The 19,458-nt window shown below is 45.7% G+C and overlaps 1 protein-coding gene across 3 annotated transcripts in view; it reads right to left on the bottom strand.

Moving 5' to 3' along the window:
* FBXW4 (F-box and WD repeat domain containing 4) overlaps positions 1–19,458 on the bottom strand; it is a 62,310-nt gene that overhangs the window by 34,021 nt on the left and 8,831 nt on the right. For 2 of the 3 annotated variants that reach the window (XM_055719821.1, XM_055719820.1), the window contains exons 2-5: positions 17,047–17,142; positions 14,086–14,271; positions 12,770–12,902; positions 10,151–10,245 (exon numbers count right to left, since the gene is read on the bottom strand). In XM_055719821.1, the coding sequence (XP_055575796.1) occupies positions 10,151–10,245; positions 12,770–12,902; positions 14,086–14,271; positions 17,047–17,142 (510 nt within the window). The remainder of the gene's footprint in view (positions 1–10,150; positions 10,246–12,769; positions 12,903–14,085; positions 14,272–17,046; positions 17,143–19,458) is intronic. The other variant, XM_055719822.1, reaches the window with a different exon arrangement.

Below are 19,458 nucleotides of genomic sequence, written 5' to 3' on the forward strand. Positions count from 1 at the left end.
CCTGTGTTTCTTCCAATGAGGCCCCTTTACAGCCTGTCCCAATATTCTCAAACAAAATGGTATCCCTGGAGCTGAACCCAGGGGTCTTCCCTATTTGCACACCCTGTTCCTAAGCCAAGCCATTCACTACTTACATTAAGCCTCTCCCTCCCTTCACTTCAACTCTCCTTCAATCCTTGTCTGTTCGAAAGGAAATCCCTGACCTACACTCTCCAGACACAAGCTTCACCACACATCTGTTGTCAACACCCTACAGGCTGAAAACTCCCAAAGAAACTCTTTGGGGGCAACGCAGCTAAGTGCTGCCCAACTGGAATGGAGTGGGAACTGCTAGGTTACACCTGTGGCACAGCCTGGAACAGCTACCCTCCTGGAAAAAGAAGAGGAACAGCTGGATACATTGCCCAAGCTGAGCATTGAGCAGCCTGTTCTTGGCAATAAGACAAAGCCGGAAAAGTACTGCAAGAGTGTTTTCTGTTATTAACAGGCACCTGGCTAATACTGCACAAGATAGCTAGCTCCCTCTCGGTAATTTCCTGCTGCAGCCACTGAATCCCGTCAGTCAGAGCACTATATGCTCCATTACAAGCTATTTCCTCGCTACATTTGCAATGTCTCCAAAAGCTTTTGCAGAAAGTCCTGATGATCCCTCCTCCTGCCCCCCTCCGCAGACACAATTCCCTCCTAACTCATCTTTCTGGGATCACAAACGGGGAGCGGGTAGGAGGCACACAAAGATTTACTCTTCATAGATAGCACCCTTGCCCTTTCCCCCCCTCCCGGCCCCCTCTCTATCTGGTCCATGCAAACAAACCCCAAGTGGGAAAGAGCGCTCAGAAGAGGCCTGTGTCTGGGCCAGCCGCCTTTCATCCAGAAGATGCCCCTTCCCGTTGGAAAATACAGGCATTGTGTGAAAACATTTTAATATATTCATGCACATTCCTATAGCTTGCAGGAGCGAGTGGGTCCCAGCACCCTCCCCTCCCTGCCTTCCAAATGATTTTCATAGGCAGTGATGCACTGGGAATGCCACCTGTTTTCTCGAATGCCTGCAAGTATGTAAATTGTGGGAATATGCAGGCCAAGGGCTGCGGTTTTATTGTGCTGCAGAAAAGATTTTACTAATTACTTGCCTAAACTCCAAAGCAGTACGCCTGCTTTTTTACAAAGCGGGAGAGCGGGGAAGGTGGGGGTGGTGGGAAGAGGAGAAGGGGAGGCAAAAAAAAAAAAAAAAAGGGGGGGAGCGGGCGGGGGAAGAGGGTGTAAAGGGAAAGAGGGAGAAGGAGAGGGAGTGCAAGGGATGCATTTCAAAGTTTCTCCAGCAATTGGATGGGGGAGAGCTGGGCCCAATGTGAAATCATAGAGGTCAAAGGTGGGTCTCCCTCCCTTGTGAGAAAGTGGTGAATCAGGACGGTTTATCAAACGATCATTTTCTTTTGAAACTGGGAGGCAGCGGCTGGGACAATTCTGCAGATGTGCTTGATGAGTTCGGGACAAAAATGGGCTGCCTCCTCCCCCCTCTTCCCCCTTTAAGGTCTCCCATCAGGGGTTGCTTCTCCCTCCACTGCTTCCAGGACCCTCCCCTCCCTTCTTCAGTGGTCAGCTGAGACCCCCACCCACTGATCGCCTTTGTATTCCTGGCCTTTGGACACACTGACAGGGCCCTTTATGAGACCCCAATCAAGACCCCCATGTCACAGGTACCTAGTAGAGATACCAGACCCTTTTCAAATGAGGAACAACAAGGAAAATATGCTGGCCCATTGTCCCAGCACAGCACCAAGGGAGATGAAAGGGACAGGCTGCTCCCTCTCCGCAGACTGCCTGCCAATCAACCCCAGTTATTAAGGTCACGATGTGGAAATTCTTTTGACCTACACCTAATCAAAGATGCACCAAGGCCTTTTGAGACAACATAGAGGAAGGTGGGAGGGCAGGCATCCCCCCGCCCTCCCCACCCATAAATACAGTGGAGCTTCCAAACAGAATTTAGCAGGAGTCACCCCTGTTAATGCTGCGGCACACTTGCCCTGAGTAACACTGAGGCAGCCGAGCTGGCCTCCATGCTGGCATCCAGCCTCAGGAGAGCTTAAATAAAAAGCTTTCCTCAATGAAAAGTTAGACCGAGCAACGCTGGAGGTGGCTCAGAAGTCACGATTGAGGACCCTGCGTGACCAGGTACTAAGCATCCTCTTTCCCATTCCTGTCAGCTTTGGTTTGCACAGGCTGTGGGATTCACAGAACATGCTCAGCACCATCCAGTGCTGGGCTCTGAAGAAGAAAAACTTAGTGTGCACGAACCTATGAACCTCCAAAAGCTAAGCACCTGGAAGAGTAGATGAATGCCAGCAGCGCAGAGCAGACATTCTGAATTCCCCTTGCATTATACAGGATGATGATACCAAGATGATGTTGATGGTGGTAGCTCTTAGGACTATGCAGAAATCTCTCAGAGACAGGAGTTAGAACCCACCTGCAGTGTCAGAGCAATCAAATGGGTGGTACAAAACAGTTAGAGCATGGGTCAGATGGGATCAGAGAAGCATATCCCACCACACAGCTCCAGAGCACTTGGAATACAGCAAGGCTACTTGCCACTGAAAAGCTGTTCTGTATCGCTTACTGTCCACGTCATCACTGTACACTCAGTAACAGAACAGTTAGACACAATACTTCAATCTGACAACAGTGACACAAGACATGACAGACTACAGTCTGTGGCAGTTCACACAAAGAAAAAAAAAATCCAAACCCCAGAAGAGAAACATTTTTGAGCATATATAGGAGGCTTCTGCAAGTGCATGATTTTGAATTAGGTCCTCCAGAAGAACATTATATAAATCATGGCCACCACCAGCACACAAGACCAATTTTGAAGAAACAGAAACTTATGGCACCCCTCTTTGTGCACTGTATCTACCACCATGCAGGGAATGCTCTTCCTGATCCCACTGCCAGCTTGCTACTCTCATCTGGATCGAGCTCTTAGTGAAAGGCAAGTGAATTTGGGGTGCTGGTAGAGTGAAGACATGAACAGTGTGACAGTCACAGCAACCAAGCTGCAAGTTTCATTAAACTAAATACTTCACTCGTGTGTTGGCTCATTTTCCTCTGCCTTGTATCCACTTTTAGCTCACGGAAGACACCAGTGCTACTCAAAGAGTTCCACAACTCCCATCAGAGAGCCTGCAGAAGGTAACAGCCTACCAGTGGTCACCAACCGAGTGGGAAATGAGAAATAGAAGATTCCAAAAGAGCTTTAGGACAAAGACTCATGTGTTGACATAAATCCTGCTATACTGCTTCTCCACTGCAAACTGTTGCCATTCCTAAAACTGTCTCGTTGTTCCCCTTGCTCTTACACAATTGTTGAAGCAGGTAGAAGACGTTTTTTTCTTCCTGATGCTAAACTAACTAGCTCTTATACCAGAAATTATTTAGCTACAGCAAAGCATGGCCTGGTTTAGACTGTTGTAAGCCAAGATCCAAATACACGCTTCAAACCAGCTATCTCCTCTACCATTACAGTAAGCTGCACTGCTCAGAGCAGACATAACTTCAGTGCTGCAGCACAGACGACAGAGGTGAGTTTCTTACTTCAGGGCAATATCCTCCACTATTGTCCTCCTTCCAAATGCCAATAGCAGGCTGAGGACCAGCCTCCTGCTGTCCTCAGTGAATCAACACTCCTTTAGAGGGGCTAGGCCGCTATCTTAGGGCACTACAGCTCCACTTCCCACCTCAGGGCATGAATTTGCATCCTCTCAGTGACACCTCCGGGCTAATCTGGGAGGAGTAACAGTGGAAGGTGAGCCTGGTTAGAGGCATCTGCACCTGGGGCTCTCACCACGCAAGAAAGGTCCATCCCTCTCTGTCCTTCCCCACCCTCAAAAGCAGCCCTTTGAAAGGCAGGGGAGGAAACAGACACCACTCTAATTGAAGGAGTGAAACCTAGCATCCTCCGCCTCATCTACCTTTGCACTCTGTTTCTGATTCTCTTTGAACCTCTGGTACAGCTTGTCAGGTCGCTGCCCTCCTGAGAGATCAGAAAAAAAAATACGGCAGTGATTACTATTGTACACTGATTTTCAAGGTGGAAAAAGAGAGAGAGAAAACAGTCTCCATGTGTCAGGCTATGAAAGGGCTGCGACTGAAGCCACCTGAAAAACAAACCCTTAATTTAAATGTTAATGAAAGTGCTGAGGAGACATCAGAGGCTTTCGTTTCTCTACAAGGAGCAGAATCACCAGGTCTAGAATTTATGGCCCCCTTCACCTCCCCTCTCCCCTTCTCTGCTCCATCAGCCAGAGAAGTTAGGAAAGGAAAAAAACCCTAATTTTAACATTAACTCCACACTTCCACCCTGGGATGCAATTGCTAAATTATCTGTTGGCAGGACACTGATCAAAGGTGGAAAAACAAAGGCACACTGCACAACCGAGCAAAGGTAAACAGCAGCCAAGGTCTGATGAAGTTACCTTCTCCCCCTGCAAATTTAAAAAGCAAAGAGAAAGCGATCGCAAACTGGAAATAGAAACTCAAACCATAGGCTGCCAGACCCCTCACGTAAGTTTCTTCTGTCACATCGATTAAACAGACATGGATTCTCCTGTGCAAACGAAGCAGCACAAGAAAGATACTTCCTCCAAGCTTTCAGAGACACATTTTTCCCCTCAAGCAAGGGGAAAGATGAGAAAAAAACCAAATATAAAATTTCAATATTGAATACAGCTCCGCAGGATTAGCAATCGATGTCTGGGTTCTAACTCAGCTACTGCCTCCCAAAACCTGCTCACCTGCCCACAACCACTAGTAAGCCAATTCACACAGTCACAGAAAATATATACATTGCAGTATTGGCCAAAAGTGACAAAAAAGGAAAAACTCAGTCATATAAGCTTTAAAGGGCAAAGGAAAGAAACTGAAGAAAGGTAAGTTGCAGCTTCCCAACCTATAGAAGTGTTTGCATATGTGTTTGTTTCTAGAGTAGAGGGAAAGGACAGGTATGTTCAAAAGTTCACCCATATGAAAAAGACCAAATATAGTCATTATCACACAATTAAAGAAAGTAAAACAAAGTCTTCTTCCTCCCAACATCAAGGGAACAGTCAAGGCACATGGATAAGACACAGGTGTCATTTTAGCTCCAGAGGGGAGAAACTGATACTCATTTCCTGCTCTTCAGCTTTGGGGTGAAAGAGCACCAAGTCAGTTATGACTGTTGCATATATCCAGAAACCCGCATCCAGATCACTCTCTGAGGTCAGTAAGAGATGGTAGTTAACACCAGCCCTAACTCTGCAAGTCCACCCTGGGATCTCACAGTTGAGCAGGTTCTTCCTGCCCCTGCTTAAGAAACAGCTGCAGGTCAGAGTCCCCTCTCAATTATTCAAACCAACCAGGCTCTACAAAGATCCCCAAGGACAGTAGAGCTATTGCTGCCTGCTATTTTGCTGGCAATGCACAAACCAAGAATAAAACCCACTTGTCCCAAGTCCTAGCAGACTCAGAGAGGTTAACTGCACAAAGCGAGGTCAAAACAGAGCACCGCTACAGCCAACAGCTCATCTTGATATGCAGTAGGGGGTACCTGCTGATGAAAGTGGAGCAAGAAATGAAGGTGGGGGGAACATTATCAAACATTTTAACTGCTGCACATTAGGGCTTCAATTGGACAGCTAAAACCACTGCAGTTGCTCTGACTTCATGGGTTGCTTTGCTCTAATGCAATCTGCAAGATCAGACTGTTTCACTTTCACAAAAAGTTCACAGATAACCATTAAAAAGAAGACCTCAAAATTAATCATTTTGATTGTTCCAGTGGAAGAGAGGTCCATTCAGTCAAGGTGCCTGTCAGTAACCCTTGTCATCTTTTCTTTCCCTGGCAAGTTTTGGGTATGTTTTACAATTTGTCTGAGGTTGTCCACAAAGGCAGTCTCCCCAGATACTACTTCCTCATAATATTCCATGGGAAAGGCAATTAGGTTAACGGAGATTCAAATTAGCACATTAAAATAGAAGAGTCAGGTCAACTACAAAACTGCATAGAAGAGACAGAGCAAGCCTAGGTTTTTAAATCCAGCTGCTCACAGAACTACTCATCTTCCTTTAACTTAAGCATTCAGTGCAGATAGCTAGTCTTCGGTACAACCTTTCCTCCTCTCTGGAGTACATTTGCACTTCACCAAGGCAACATTTGCAAGGAGAGGTCAAGTACTGTGGTATAGTAACAACACAGTGGGAAAAGGACAGGCTGTCTTTTCAAATACGCACCCAAAGCACATCTCTGCTGCAATAGGGCACATTATGGTTGCCTGATGTTGCCCCGGAATAGCACCAAAGGTTTCCTAGCTCTCTATCTGAAAACCATTTCTTTCCTTGGTTTAAGATCTGACACACTTCAAATACAACATGGGAGGACCAGTTCTCATGACAAGTATTTTAAAATCTAAATAGCAGGTGCCAGACCCAGCAGGAGAAGTCATCTTAAGTTTGAATACTTTTTTAAATCCAACACCAAAGAGTTTCTGAATCCAAGGTTAGTAACAAATTTAACATCAAGGTCCACTTTTTTCCTTCCCCTCCAGTTTACAGGTTCTCTATCATTAGGGAAAAAAATTGCAACAGTTTTTTCCCCTAAATAAATGAATGTCTCAGTAGTACAACATGTATCACAACCCTTACATTTCTACAGCCATAAATACCAGGCAATTGGACCTCATTTTCTCTATAAACCTATCCCTCAAATTAAACAGTGTACAGTGGTCACTTCTCTTCCCTGGCTACTGCCATCTCAGGGAATCACAAAGCATGAAGGTGCCACTGCTGCACTAGAAACCCCTGGGTTTGCCTCACTTTGCACATTTGAATTGGTCCACTGCACTCTGGCTTGTCCCCGAGCACACATAAATCACTGCAGTAAACACCAGTAAATGAAAGTTTAACATCTGCATGACGCAGAGTTCAAAAGGCAAATGAACTCAGGGGGAAGGGGATTGCAAGCAGCTATAAGAAACGTGGTTTAGGGTACATGGCCTCTCCAAGTACAGCATTTTACTAATTCATGGCGAAGGACAGCTTTGGACACCAATTAAACCAGTTGCTGGAGCAACCTGGGGCACCCTTATTGTAAGTATCCTCTTTTAAGGATACTCTTCGACTGCTTCTCTAGTCCCAATGTCCCAAGCACACTGACCAGCACCACTATGCAGAAGACCTGCTGAAAATGCCCTTCTCATCCCCACTACCCTGCAGGGCACCGTTAGGGATCATCAAAGCAATGAAGCTCCAATAACAAACATGGATATGAAGGCACTTCCATGGCTGAAAAGGTTATACAAAGGACTAAGCGCAGTCCTCCACTGCACAGTAAGAAGAAAAGATCTAATACACTTGGTACCCTTTTATCCTACCTAATCTCCCCTACAGTCATTCTATTTGCAGTCCCTCCAAGCAACCAGCCCAGTATCACTACATGAAGAGCAAGGAATCCTCCTTCCTAGCTCAGCACAACTGCAGGAGGATCTCTGTAGTGACACAGGGAAACTGGTCAAATCAAAGCAGAATACCCAAGAGAGATGCCTGAAGCCAGAGGTTCTGCACTTTAAGAGCACAAGTGTCTGAAGTTTAGTTTGGGTGCACAGGCACTGTCCATTAGAGCAGCAGTTCAGCAGAGCAGGACTACAGGAGACACATTAGAAAACCCAGCTGTGCATCAGAAGCGTAAGGGATACTTTCTAAGGAAGCTTCACACAGAGGGAGATATCACTGAAAAGCAAGACGAAAAGTTTCAGTCCTGCCCATTAACAGCTGAGGTTCAGTAGGAATACAACCCTGACTACTCCAGTCTTGGTCCTTTAGTCCTGGCAAGCCTTCACGTCAGGAAACTGCAGCCTCTCCAAAGCACTTCTGAATGGCTAGAGCTAAACGAGCCCTCCTTGCTTCTACCCCACCACATACAACTGCTTTGGCCTGTTCCTGAGCTCTACGTGCCCACAGCAGAGAGAGCTGGTAGGATCTCGGCAATGACGGGCCAAAATACTTAGGTGGTTGGAGCCTGATTCTACAGCAGTTCTACACCAGCAGGACTATCTGTTCTTATGGAGAGGCTCTCAGTTTACACCAGCACAAGTGAGAAAGGAAAATTGAGAGGACACGTCGAATGTTTAGGAGGAAGTGGAGGTTATAGGCCACGTTCAGCCTCACTGAGGAACAAATGCATCCAAGTGCTGGCAAGAAGGATGGGGATCACAAAGGAGGGAAAGCTTTACACACAAGTGCATAGGTAACGGATAGGGATGAAATATGGGCTCTTGCAAGTAAAACGGAAACCACAGAGCTCCCCAAAGCAGACCTTGCCAGAAACCAGATATTATCTTTTTGATACTCACCCTCATTAGACAGTAAGCAATAAAACCTATTAGTGAAAAATTCATCTCCCCTGCCCCTTGCCCTGGCCCTCCCCCACCACATGCCCTCCTGCTCTGATCCTCTCTCTCTTCTAGGATAGCTGTGATTTGTTCTGAGAAGCGACAGGTTTATAGGTTAGCCGACACCTTCTCTCTGTGGAATTTTAATTAACTTCTCCCATCGTCAATATGTTAAGGAGCAGGGTTCCCATTATACGGGGTCAGCAGCGTGTTTCAGGCCCTGCTATATCAGCCGTCAAATTGAAGAATTAATGACGTGGCTAATTGGCTCTAATTCTCCACACCCCCCCTCCCTAAAATATGGAGGGGTAAGGGGGGGAGTTAGGGTGGGCTAGCAGGGGAGGCTGGTACAGTCCACAGTCTCATTAAAAAAAAAAAAAAAAAAAGTGGAGTGCACAATTTAAACCCACTTGTTCATGGGGTAGCTGTTCTACCACCTCCCATTTATCACCCTGCAGGGAGGAAAGCGGGGGTGGGGAGATTGTGGGTAAATATTGTGACAGAGAGTGTGCACAAGCGTGCACACCAGGGAGAGGGACACACTGTCCTGACAAGAGGCCACCTCAGTAGGTCATCACTTAGGAGTAGGAAGCAGCATGCCACTGGGCTCTAACCAGCCCCAGTGCTAGAGCCAGAGCTGCTAGAAAAGGGGCCCTTGCAGCACCGAAGACAGCAAAGGGCTTCTATCTAACATCTTGCAGCAGCATTAACACACACGGCACTTCTTTAAAAATGCTATCCGTCTCAAACACTCAGAGCAATGGGACAAGGGAACAGCAAAATCATAGCAGGCCTCAAGGGTCATTTCCCTGATAATGCCATTAGCTCCATACCACTAAGTTCCTGCTGCCTGCAAAACAAGCTTGGAAATCTAATGAGGACAGCAGTTGTGGGAAGTATTTTGGTTTTGCACAAGCCTAAAATTGACTAGTTGCAGACATCAGATGAGCAGCAACAACAGCTCTTATTCCCCCTTTCCTTGAGGAAGGATCTCTCTCGCATGCAGAAGACCAGCTTAACAGTGAACCAAAGAGACAGACTGTTCGCTGCTGGTCAGTGTAAGATTTAACAGTGAGAATTGAAGTTTCTCAGATTTTCATTTCCTCAAGAACAGGAGCACTTTGAAAAACACCCTGGAAAACACTGGAGTAGGTACTGCCCTTGCCCCCCATGCTAAAGTTGAAGTTATAGCATTACACCTGCACTGGAAGCACAGGGCAAGACAGGCTGGAAAACCTCATCCCTGAACTCCACTTCCACGTTTCCCAGTTCAGCATGCTCAAGGAAAACTAAGCCTTGACCACTGCACACAGCTCCCAGGCAGGGACCTTTTTACTTGGCATCTCTTTTGCCAGAGAATGAGAATATAAGTTAGCACCTTTTCAGTACAAAAAACCTCAAGAGGCTCTGGCTCATTGCTTCTAATTAGCAAGATCTACTTCACTCTGCAATTAAGAACCATCAGGTCCCACCTGAGACAGTAACAGGAACACAGGGCCATTTTCACAGCCTCTCTCTGAGTGGATCACTCCACTGCTATAGGGAACAAAGACCACACACTCTTTCCTAAGCTCCTGCTGCAGGCACAAGCACCCGATTAGCCTCCACCCAAATCAAGTCCCTGAACTGTCACACTGGTGCCTCAGAGATTTGTGGACGCACAGCCTATCCAACCCCTTTACTTCTCTCTGTTGGAAACTGGGAATAAAGAGATCTGTTACCTTAATAATGGGCTGATAGCAATGGACCACACTCGATCCTCTGTCTGCACTGTATGTAGACACTGCCCAACTCTGCCCGCGGACAGGGACCAAACCTAAAGAGAGAGATGCACGTTATGCCACATCACCCAGAAGGTGCAGAAGGTAGGACGTACGCTGCTAATGTGCCAGAAGAGCTGCCAAAACTGCCATGCTCACCTTTCCTGGGATCCTCTCCCTGAATTCCCATTACTTATTTTTGAGGAGCAGAGCCTTCAATCACTGGCAGAAACAAGCACTTGTTACACAAAGTTACACAAAGATTCAGCTTATGACTATGACCTTCCATTCCACTGGTAATAGAGAAAGCACCCCCATCACCACATACTCTGTAGGGCAGCATTCAACACTGAGACTTCCCATCTTCTGTAGTTAAATAAACAAAAAGTAGGATTTGTTCAAATCTCTGCTGCTCTCTTGAACATTGTGGGAAGTCTTGGTAGCATCCCTGAAAAATTTCCGCTCATATTATCTATAAAATTAATCATTCACTATCCTGTAAAATAGCTTTTTATAAACCCATCCCCTTTTGATCAAGTTTCCCAAGTGTGCCCCAGACTATTTCCAAATAGGCCCCCCTTGCTCACTCAAAATGTGAGAGAACCTCTTCCCTCCCTCATCAGTGCATACACGCACATACCCTTCCACCAGTTCACCACACCCCCCTCTTTGTTTCTGGGTCCTAATAAAGCCCCCCAGATTCTTGCTGGGGCCCTGCTTGTGGTCCCCATTTTCTCCACCTTGTCTTCATTCTTGGCCCACAGAACCCGAGCTCTGTAACCAACCCCCAGTGTTTCACTTCAAGACTTCAAAGCTGGGAGTGCCCTATTTGTTTGTTTGTTGATAATGCCCAGGATTGCAGGCTATTCTTGTCAGCGGGGAATTTAGCACCTAGTGTCAGCAAAAGCAGCAGAAAAGCTTAACTCTTTTAAGGCATCCCTATCTCCTACAGGTTAAAAATATTGCTCAGAGGACACTATCTGGTGCCTATCACACAGGAATGTACATTAGCAGCTCTTCAGGGCTTAGTCCTAATCAACACTCAGCAGAGCCCTCAATAGCTTACACACTTAGAGTCCCTTTAAAAGGCTGGTAGGGATTCCCTTCCATCCTCCAAGAGTCTCATTCACACAAACAAGGCAGCCTACAAAAGAGATGATAAAAAAAAAAAAAAAATAAGAGGTGAACATCTCTAAAGCCTGTGCTGTGGGGAGCACTGGGTGGGCAAGATCTCACACTAGCTCCAAGAAAAACAGCCTTAAATTCCCCTCTGGCCTTCAGGAATTTGTTCTCAAGGTCGGGGAGGTCTGTCCTCTGGCTACCAGGGAGGCTGCAAGAAGCCACTTCCCCAGCAAAGGGGCTCCACGGAACGGAGAGGAGCAGTCCTGCATAAGCGTGAGACAAAGTAGCATCAAGGACTTGCTCCCAGGAGGCAAAGAGCATCCCAACAGCACCCTTTGCATCTGAACACTGCTCTACTTCAGAGTGATTTTACCCAGGAGTACACCCATACAGAGGGACCAACAAGAACAGATAAGGCCATGCTGCTCAGCATGCTCACACTTCCCTATAAAACCTTGAAAGACACATTTAGGTCTTTCTTTGCCCCAGCTTCCCTTCTTGCAAAACAGGAATAGCAGTTTTCTCCCTCTTGATTCCATTAATACTCTACGGTATGTACCAGTGACCAATAATATCCATCAGCCTAGCCTAAGCAACAGCCAAAGCTTTCATCATACAGCGACCACTTCCAACAATGAAATGTGGTTATGAAGATGCTACAAGTACTGCTGTCACGCTAGCAGGACAAGGGTGAAACATCTGTGTGGAGTTTCCTAAACTACTGAAACAGAGCTGGTTACATATAGCTCAGGAGAACAACTCTCCAGGTCCATGTAGGAATACAGCACTGCTAACCAGATCCAGAAGGACAAAAATTAACAAGGTCCTGCCTCAAAAAGAAATAATCAGAAATTATGTGAAAGGATTCAGTGGTGCCAACTGAAAAGAATAGAGAGTAAACAGTATCCATAGTCTAACTTCACTCGTGGTTTGCAAACCAAGAACCATAAAAAAAAACACCCAACACACACACGCCAAAAAAAAGCCCCACAAGCCACAAATAAACAAACCATAACCAGACAGATTTGGAAAAGACATTATGCTGTCCCTTGAAGACAGTGAATATACAACAGAGAGCACGTAAAGCAGCACTGCACCAGAAAGCAAGGACGTGCTTGAGATACATATGGGAAGTTTCAGACTAACTGGCATGGATCTCTACTAAAGTGTTAAGACAGATGTACCGTGAAGGAAGCAGAACATCAGCTGCTGCCTTCTGCACTTCCTAGTTTAAACCAGCAGCTGATGTTGTAAAATATTGCCAAATCTTTTCCTTAAAAGCTTGGCACAGCAAGCATCTTTTCAGAGACCTGAGCCTACGCCAAGATACCCAGCACTCCTCCTGCACACGCACAAGACAGGGCTCGCAACAGTTCTGCTGACACAAACATTCATGGCACGAGACTTCTGAGGTCACCTCTGCAGCAGCACCACAGCTACTGGAACATCACTGCTCACCTTCGCTGTTCTGTCCCGGGAGCCACTGACGATGAGGCCACCTTGGAAGTCCACACAGTTCACCTCCTGTTCATGTGCGGAGAACTTGGCGCTGTAGGAGCCACGGATCTTGTGAAGGACAATATTTCCATCTCTGAAAAACAAATCCCCAGGCAGAGAGCCTTTATCAGCCGCATCTCCCTTAGACACACACCTTCCATAAGTGCTTAGGAGTGCCACAAAAAGACCTGGACTGATCTCATGAGAACTGAAATTCATGCAGCACTATTAACCCTCCACTCCTCACACATCACCTGTTCTCCTGCAATCCCACATCTGGCCAGTCAGAGCCAATCTGCTGCACTTGAAAATCTTCCTGGCTGACTTTCCACCCGCCACTTTGTGTTAAGCTGCAGAAACTAGCAAAGCAGCCATTCCTCCTCCTACTGCACTGAGCTTGCCAGAATCCTGGCTGGATGCTAAATGGCTGGAGTAAGGGAACTAGCTGGAGTACAGGTCATTCTCATCCATGTCCAAGCCTCAGCTTTTCATTCATTTCAGAGCTGCTGCGCAGGGTATTGTGCTTTGAATTAACTACAAAGACATTTAGACTTTTTTCAACCAATACAGTTACTGGAATTTTAAATGCATGCCTTCATTTTCACCTGAATTTTGGGCTACAGTTCACAGGGGAGAGTCTCAAGATATCCAGGGCAGGCAGCCATCCTTGCATCTCCCAATTCTGTGCTTAAGTGTTCTGTATATTAATAGTGAAAACATATTTATAAATAACAGTTCTGTTATTTGCTGTAATCAAAAAAGGCTAGTCAAATGCAAATATAACTGAAGAAGGGTGCATGTGCCAGAAGGCTTGTCAGTTTTCCTCCTCTTCACAATTGTGTCGGTAGGACTAATAAACATATACTTGTCTCTAGAAAGCTTTACGCACCACTGCAGTCCAGTTAACCAGCAATTCTGAATATCAGAACACAGCCTGGCTACCTCAATTCTAACAGGGAAAGAAATGAAAACTGCACATCAGTCAGGATTACTTGATCAGTCAATCCTGATACAACAATCCTGTGGACAGCCACACAGGTTCAAAAGAGAAAAGGACACTTTATAAGGTCAACAGCACGAGACTCAGCTCCTCCGCTGCTGTAGTAGCAGCTTTGTCGGGACAAAACCAAATCATAAGAAAGGAAGCAGCAGCAGTTGAACACAGCCAAGCACAAGGACACTTTGTAGATCGACCCCTCTGCTCTGGGCTGGAGTTACACAAAACCTTTCCAACTTCACTGCCATACTCCCTGGGCTCTTTCATTCGCCCAACTTACCCCCCTCCACTGACGATGTGGGAGTTGACAAGAACAAAGCGACACACATCCTCCTGGTGGCCAGAGAAGATAGCTTGAGGGTGACACTGCAAACCCGTGCTGCCTGCACAGAGGCGGTAAGCCTGGATGTTCTCTGCTTGAGACAGGTAGAGATACTCGCCATCCAGCTCCAACCAGGGCATCAAACTGCGAACAGACAGCAAGTTGTGGGGTGCAGGAGTGGGGAGAACAAACCAAACCAAAACAACCTCACACACAAAAAGAAAAAAGATTGCATATGTAAACACACCAACAAAAGCAAATGCCCACTCAGGAAACTGTCAAGTTCAAGCTGCTGGTCACATGCAAAAGCAGGACTTAATATAGTAGCACAGCTAAGTGAAGCTTCTCCAGCAACATACAAAACAGATCACATTGTTGGCATTTTTCTAACCAAGAACTGAGGAAAAGAAAGCATGGAATCTCTGAAGGAGAAGATGGATAAAAGATGAGTAGTGAGTTTAGATAGGAAATACTTCAGGCTCTCTGACACCTCTTCAAGAGCCCTGCACTTCTTAAGAAACTAGACTACCAGGTATTTGTAAGCTATGCCAAGCATTTCTAACAGAGCCTTCAATACGAGGCTCTTGGTACAGTCTTGATCCTGTACGTTATTTGCTGATGTCTAGCAGAGACCACAAAGCTGCCACTGTTTCACATGCATCTGAGCAGGGGAGCAGGCATGTCAGATAACACAGGTCTTCTTACAGACAGAAAGTCCTCCACTTCCTACATTCTCTGTATAGCAATAGGTAAAGCAGCAGGGTAAGCCTGAGGCTATCCAAGAACTGTGTGCTCATCATGCTGAGAAGGTATTTTTCTACATTCACACCTCTTGCACAGCTGAGCCAAAAGCAACTGCAGAGCAACCTCTTGATTTCTGTTGCCGGTCTTTCAGAAGAGCCCATACACCCTTTCTGCCCCTTGCTACCTATGAGACAGTGGCAGGTTCCTACAGACAGGTTCCAAGCCAAGAGCAGCAGACTGTTAAAGAAGCTGTTCCAAAGTATTTTGAAGGCTGAAGTTACAAGTGGACAATATGCTTCACTTCCTGGGAGACCAAAAGGAGACTCTCAAGAAAAGTCTGAATCAAGTCTGTCATCACAAGAAGTTTATTTATTCTTGAAACAAAACCGAAATCCAGAAAACAGAACAGGCTACAATGCACACACTTAGCCAGTGAGCTCTTTGCTCAAGATCTCACTTCTGTGTAGCCACCACAGAATCAGCAAATAGGCCTTCTAGACATGGCAAGGCCAGATAAAGAGAGACATGGGGCTTGTGTCCTATCAGGCATGGATGCATGAAATTGTCTCCACCCTGCAGACATTGCTGAGTGCACCAATACCCATGCAAAAGTTGAATAAAACCAGAGCCTTTCCAAAGAGCAGCCTTTCAGTTTTCAAACTCTTCAGGAACAAACTGTTTTGAAAGCAGGGTGCCTTCTCATAAAAACCTGTCTCCTTTTTTCCAGATTATTCATCCTCAGAGTCATGATTTTCTGCGTCAGCAGAGCCATTACGCACGGCCACACCTCATAACATCACAATGAGGAACTAGAAACATGCAAGAGGACTAGATTGCTTATTAGATAGAAGTTTCCTGCTTGCCTGCATTCATCTCCAGCAACAGGCTGTTAGTCACATGGACAAAGCAGTTGAGCACAGGTTACAACGTTCATCTGGGACTTGATCATATGCATGGAAAAAATAGGAGGCATCTTTGGAGCAGCAGCTTTGTTTTAGGTGGGCTTTGATTTCCCCTTCCTTCCTTCACTCCTACGCAGTCCTCTAAAAGCAAGTGAATATCCAGCTTACCTAGACTACAGCCAGTTTCTATGGCTCTCCTCCTGTTGCAGTTTAGCTTTTTACTTTTTTCTATGGCTTTTTCATAAGGAGAAGTAACAAATTTGAAGTAGGATAAATGAAAATTAGAGGATGCCATTTGGATGGTGGCCTCATTAAATCAGTCCTTGCCTTTTTATTTGGGAAGCTGGTTTAGTAATGATCTCTAACATCCACAGAGCCTTCACAGATGGTTGCAAGCACTTCAAAGGCAGGTATACAACCTGCACCAAAAACCACTCTGCTCATTACAGCTGTTCCCAGGACTTTAGACAAGCACCGGCACATTATCCACCACTTCAATCTACACAGCACAAAAAGGCATGAAAGCTCAGCAGAAGGTCCCTTGTTCTTCAGTAGCTAACAAACCATAGTCTTTCTCATTTTTCCGTCGGTCTGAAAATTTAGGTGTGCTGTTCAGACAAGAGATCTATCTTATGCTTTGCTTTGAAAGCTGAGTGCACCTTTTTAAGCAAGAGCAAGAATTTAACAACAATCTCCTCTCATTAATGTCAAATATACTTATTTCTTTAGTGAAGGAGAGAAGCGTAAGGTAGGAGAATGGAAGCAGCATAAGGTAGAAGAACAGCAAGTAGCATTTCAGATTTTTAGATTTGTACATCCAAATCAGGGGCCAGAATAAAGCACAGGACACAAACTAAGCATTCTGAGGGGACAGAAGTCTACATCTGGGATCAAGGTATGCTCATTTTAAGAAAAGGACAGAAAACAGGACAGAAAAATGGTATACAGCAACAGATAGGAACACAACAGTTCGAAGTCTGTAGTAAAGATTGCTAAACCCAACTAGAACTGCAGAGATCAGAACAATGACAGATTCAAGCTCTTACTAAGAAAGGAACTCTCGACTCTGTGAGTGAATCCCTAGGGCAAGACAGCAACTCCAGTCACCCCACATCCAGCTAGCTAGCAACACCCAAAACAGGCTAGTGACATTATTTGTAAGACCCTGTGGATCACAAGGAGCAGGAAACATCTCACTTCAGGGCACAGACACAAACCCAAGGCCCCACAGCAGCTGACACAGAACAAAGTAGAAGAGAAAGGAGCCACTTGCTTGCATTTCCATTTCAGGACTATCTCTCTCCTGCAGCGTCCGTGCTTCCAGTTCTGAGATACTTTCACCCTTTCCTTCACTGGAATGCCAGCTGCTCTGCAGACAGAGGAAGAGAGATGAGATTAGCAGTCAGGACTGATGCTATATGGACAACAAATACACTCAAGCTGGTCACAGGTATGCTCGCACTGGTTCCACAAATGATGGAATGGCAAACATTGATGGTGCCTGAGCCACGCTGGAGCAAGCACATTTGTGAGAGTTGACAGAAAAGGAACACTGGGCAGAGTGGGCGCTTATGAGCATAGAAAGCTTTCAGTTTTCATAAAGATAATCCCTGATGGTCACTAGTGTGCAAGCCTTAAATCTGATCCAGGCCTGATCTAGTATGCTGAATGCAACACAGGTTCAGACAAAATGTAATCAAAACAAAGTGACATGGAAAGAAACTACCAGAACAACCAGAGAAACAGGACATCACTCTTCTAACAGAGACTAAAGACAGCCAGTTAAGGTAAGGGAACACCATACAAGAACAGATGGAGGAAACACTAGTCAGGAGAACACAAACTAGAAGCCAGAAGAGTGTGCCTAGCCAGAAGACTAGTAAAGAAACTGCTCCAGATCCTCACCTGCCTGACAATCATAACCAGATAAAATAATTAGAAGTCAAGATACATTCAAACTAAAAATAAAATTCATCTGTACAACCACCCAATGCACACACACCCCAAGATGGCCTATCTTTTCCAGCAGCTCACCAAAGGATAGAGAATTCCACCACATTGCTGGAAAATTCTCTACTTACAGTCAGATAAAGTTACTACAAGAGAGACTATAGTTCATAAGCAGTTTCTGGAATACAAATCAAAATTATTGGGACGAGCTGAGACAAGCCAAGATCAACACAGCTCAAAGGTGACAAAAGGTAGGTACCACAGAGACCTGGGACCAAGATCTCTTCAGAGTCTACATGAACACAACCAGCTCAAACAGCTGTTCAACATCTGTTTCGCTTTAATGATCCAGAGTTGATTAAAGAGGGGTGAAAAAGGCAGCTTTAGCTCCCATCTTTCTCATACCATAAACTTAATTATTCAATATCCTTGGTGGGGCTGCTTAGGTAGAAAAGATCAGAAAAGTACAAACAAGAAACTCTGAAGTTACCCTTTGGAACTAGGGGTTGTGAATCACTTACTAGATTAAAAGAGTTTATCCCCTTTTCATGCATTTCCCAACAGCCAGTGTTCCCAGGTGCATAGGATGAAGGGAAGATCCTCAAGAGATGGCGACTGGTACCAGATCAGAACCAGTTCCCTCCTCCTATCCCTACCGTGCCCCCAACTCGCTTCCAAAAAGGGGGATTTTTGGGTGCTCTGTCATTTTTCAAACAAAGATTAGCTCGCTGTAAATAAACATCTCCTGAGGTTGTTAATGGGTGTAGGAATCTCTAACCTGGCCCTGGGGCCTGGCCAGATTCTCATTTTCCCAGCCTTCCTTCCATAGCCTCAGGCTCCTTTTTTTCTGCTCACCCTTCCCTCCCCTTTTCTATGCTTTCCGGCACTTAGTCACCATTATAATTTGACTGCATTCCTGGGCATGTGACCCATTTTAAACAAAAACAGAAGCCGCACACAGAAAAGCTTTTCGTTCCCTAGAAAGCTTTGCAACTCTAAGTTTATGATCAGTAGAGCCACATCAAATAAAACTGAATTTTGGAAGCCACAAGTTCTTCATTTCTCCTAACCCTTAAAAAAAACCCGCTGAAACCGAACAACAAACTATACAGTTAGCTTAGGCTGCAAGAAAAGGAATTATTTTTTTAAAGGAAGCACTTGCAGGAACTTACGGGGCCAGATAGTGTCTGAGATGAGGAATGCGCAGCACTGAAAAGTCAGGTCAGGTCCAGCAGCCTCCTCATTGCTTATTACTCTCCCAGACAGAGTTCAGGCTCTCCGCCTACATCCAGTTCCATTCATTACTCCAAAACACTTCTCCCCACACTCAACCCTCGGTTAAGTTCTCCCTACGTACAGATTTTAAGTCACCAGCTTGCACAGTGATGGAAAACGCACTCACGCCACAACCCCCTCCCCAACACATACTAGCCCAACCAGACATCCTGAGCTCAATGCACAAACCCTACTAAGACTAGATGTAATTTCCAAGGCTCTGAAAAAGGTGAATCCAAGGTCAAAAAAAGCAGCTTCCACCTTACAGTGCTGGTCACTTTTCTAGTTAGGGGAAGGCCTTGATCCTCCTGCAGCTGAACGAGGAATTTCAGAAGTCACACATTGGCTTGGCCCAGAGTACCATTACTGCAGTTACTCCTGTAACAGACACCTCATTCCTTCACACAAATCAACAGTTCCTGTCCAGAAGTGTCAAGGGTGGGCAAGAAGGACTATATGG

This window comes from Falco cherrug, chromosome 9, assembly GCF_023634085.1.
Source record: "Falco cherrug isolate bFalChe1 chromosome 9, bFalChe1.pri, whole genome shotgun sequence".
Taxonomy (NCBI): Eukaryota; Metazoa; Chordata; class Aves; order Falconiformes; family Falconidae; genus Falco; species Falco cherrug.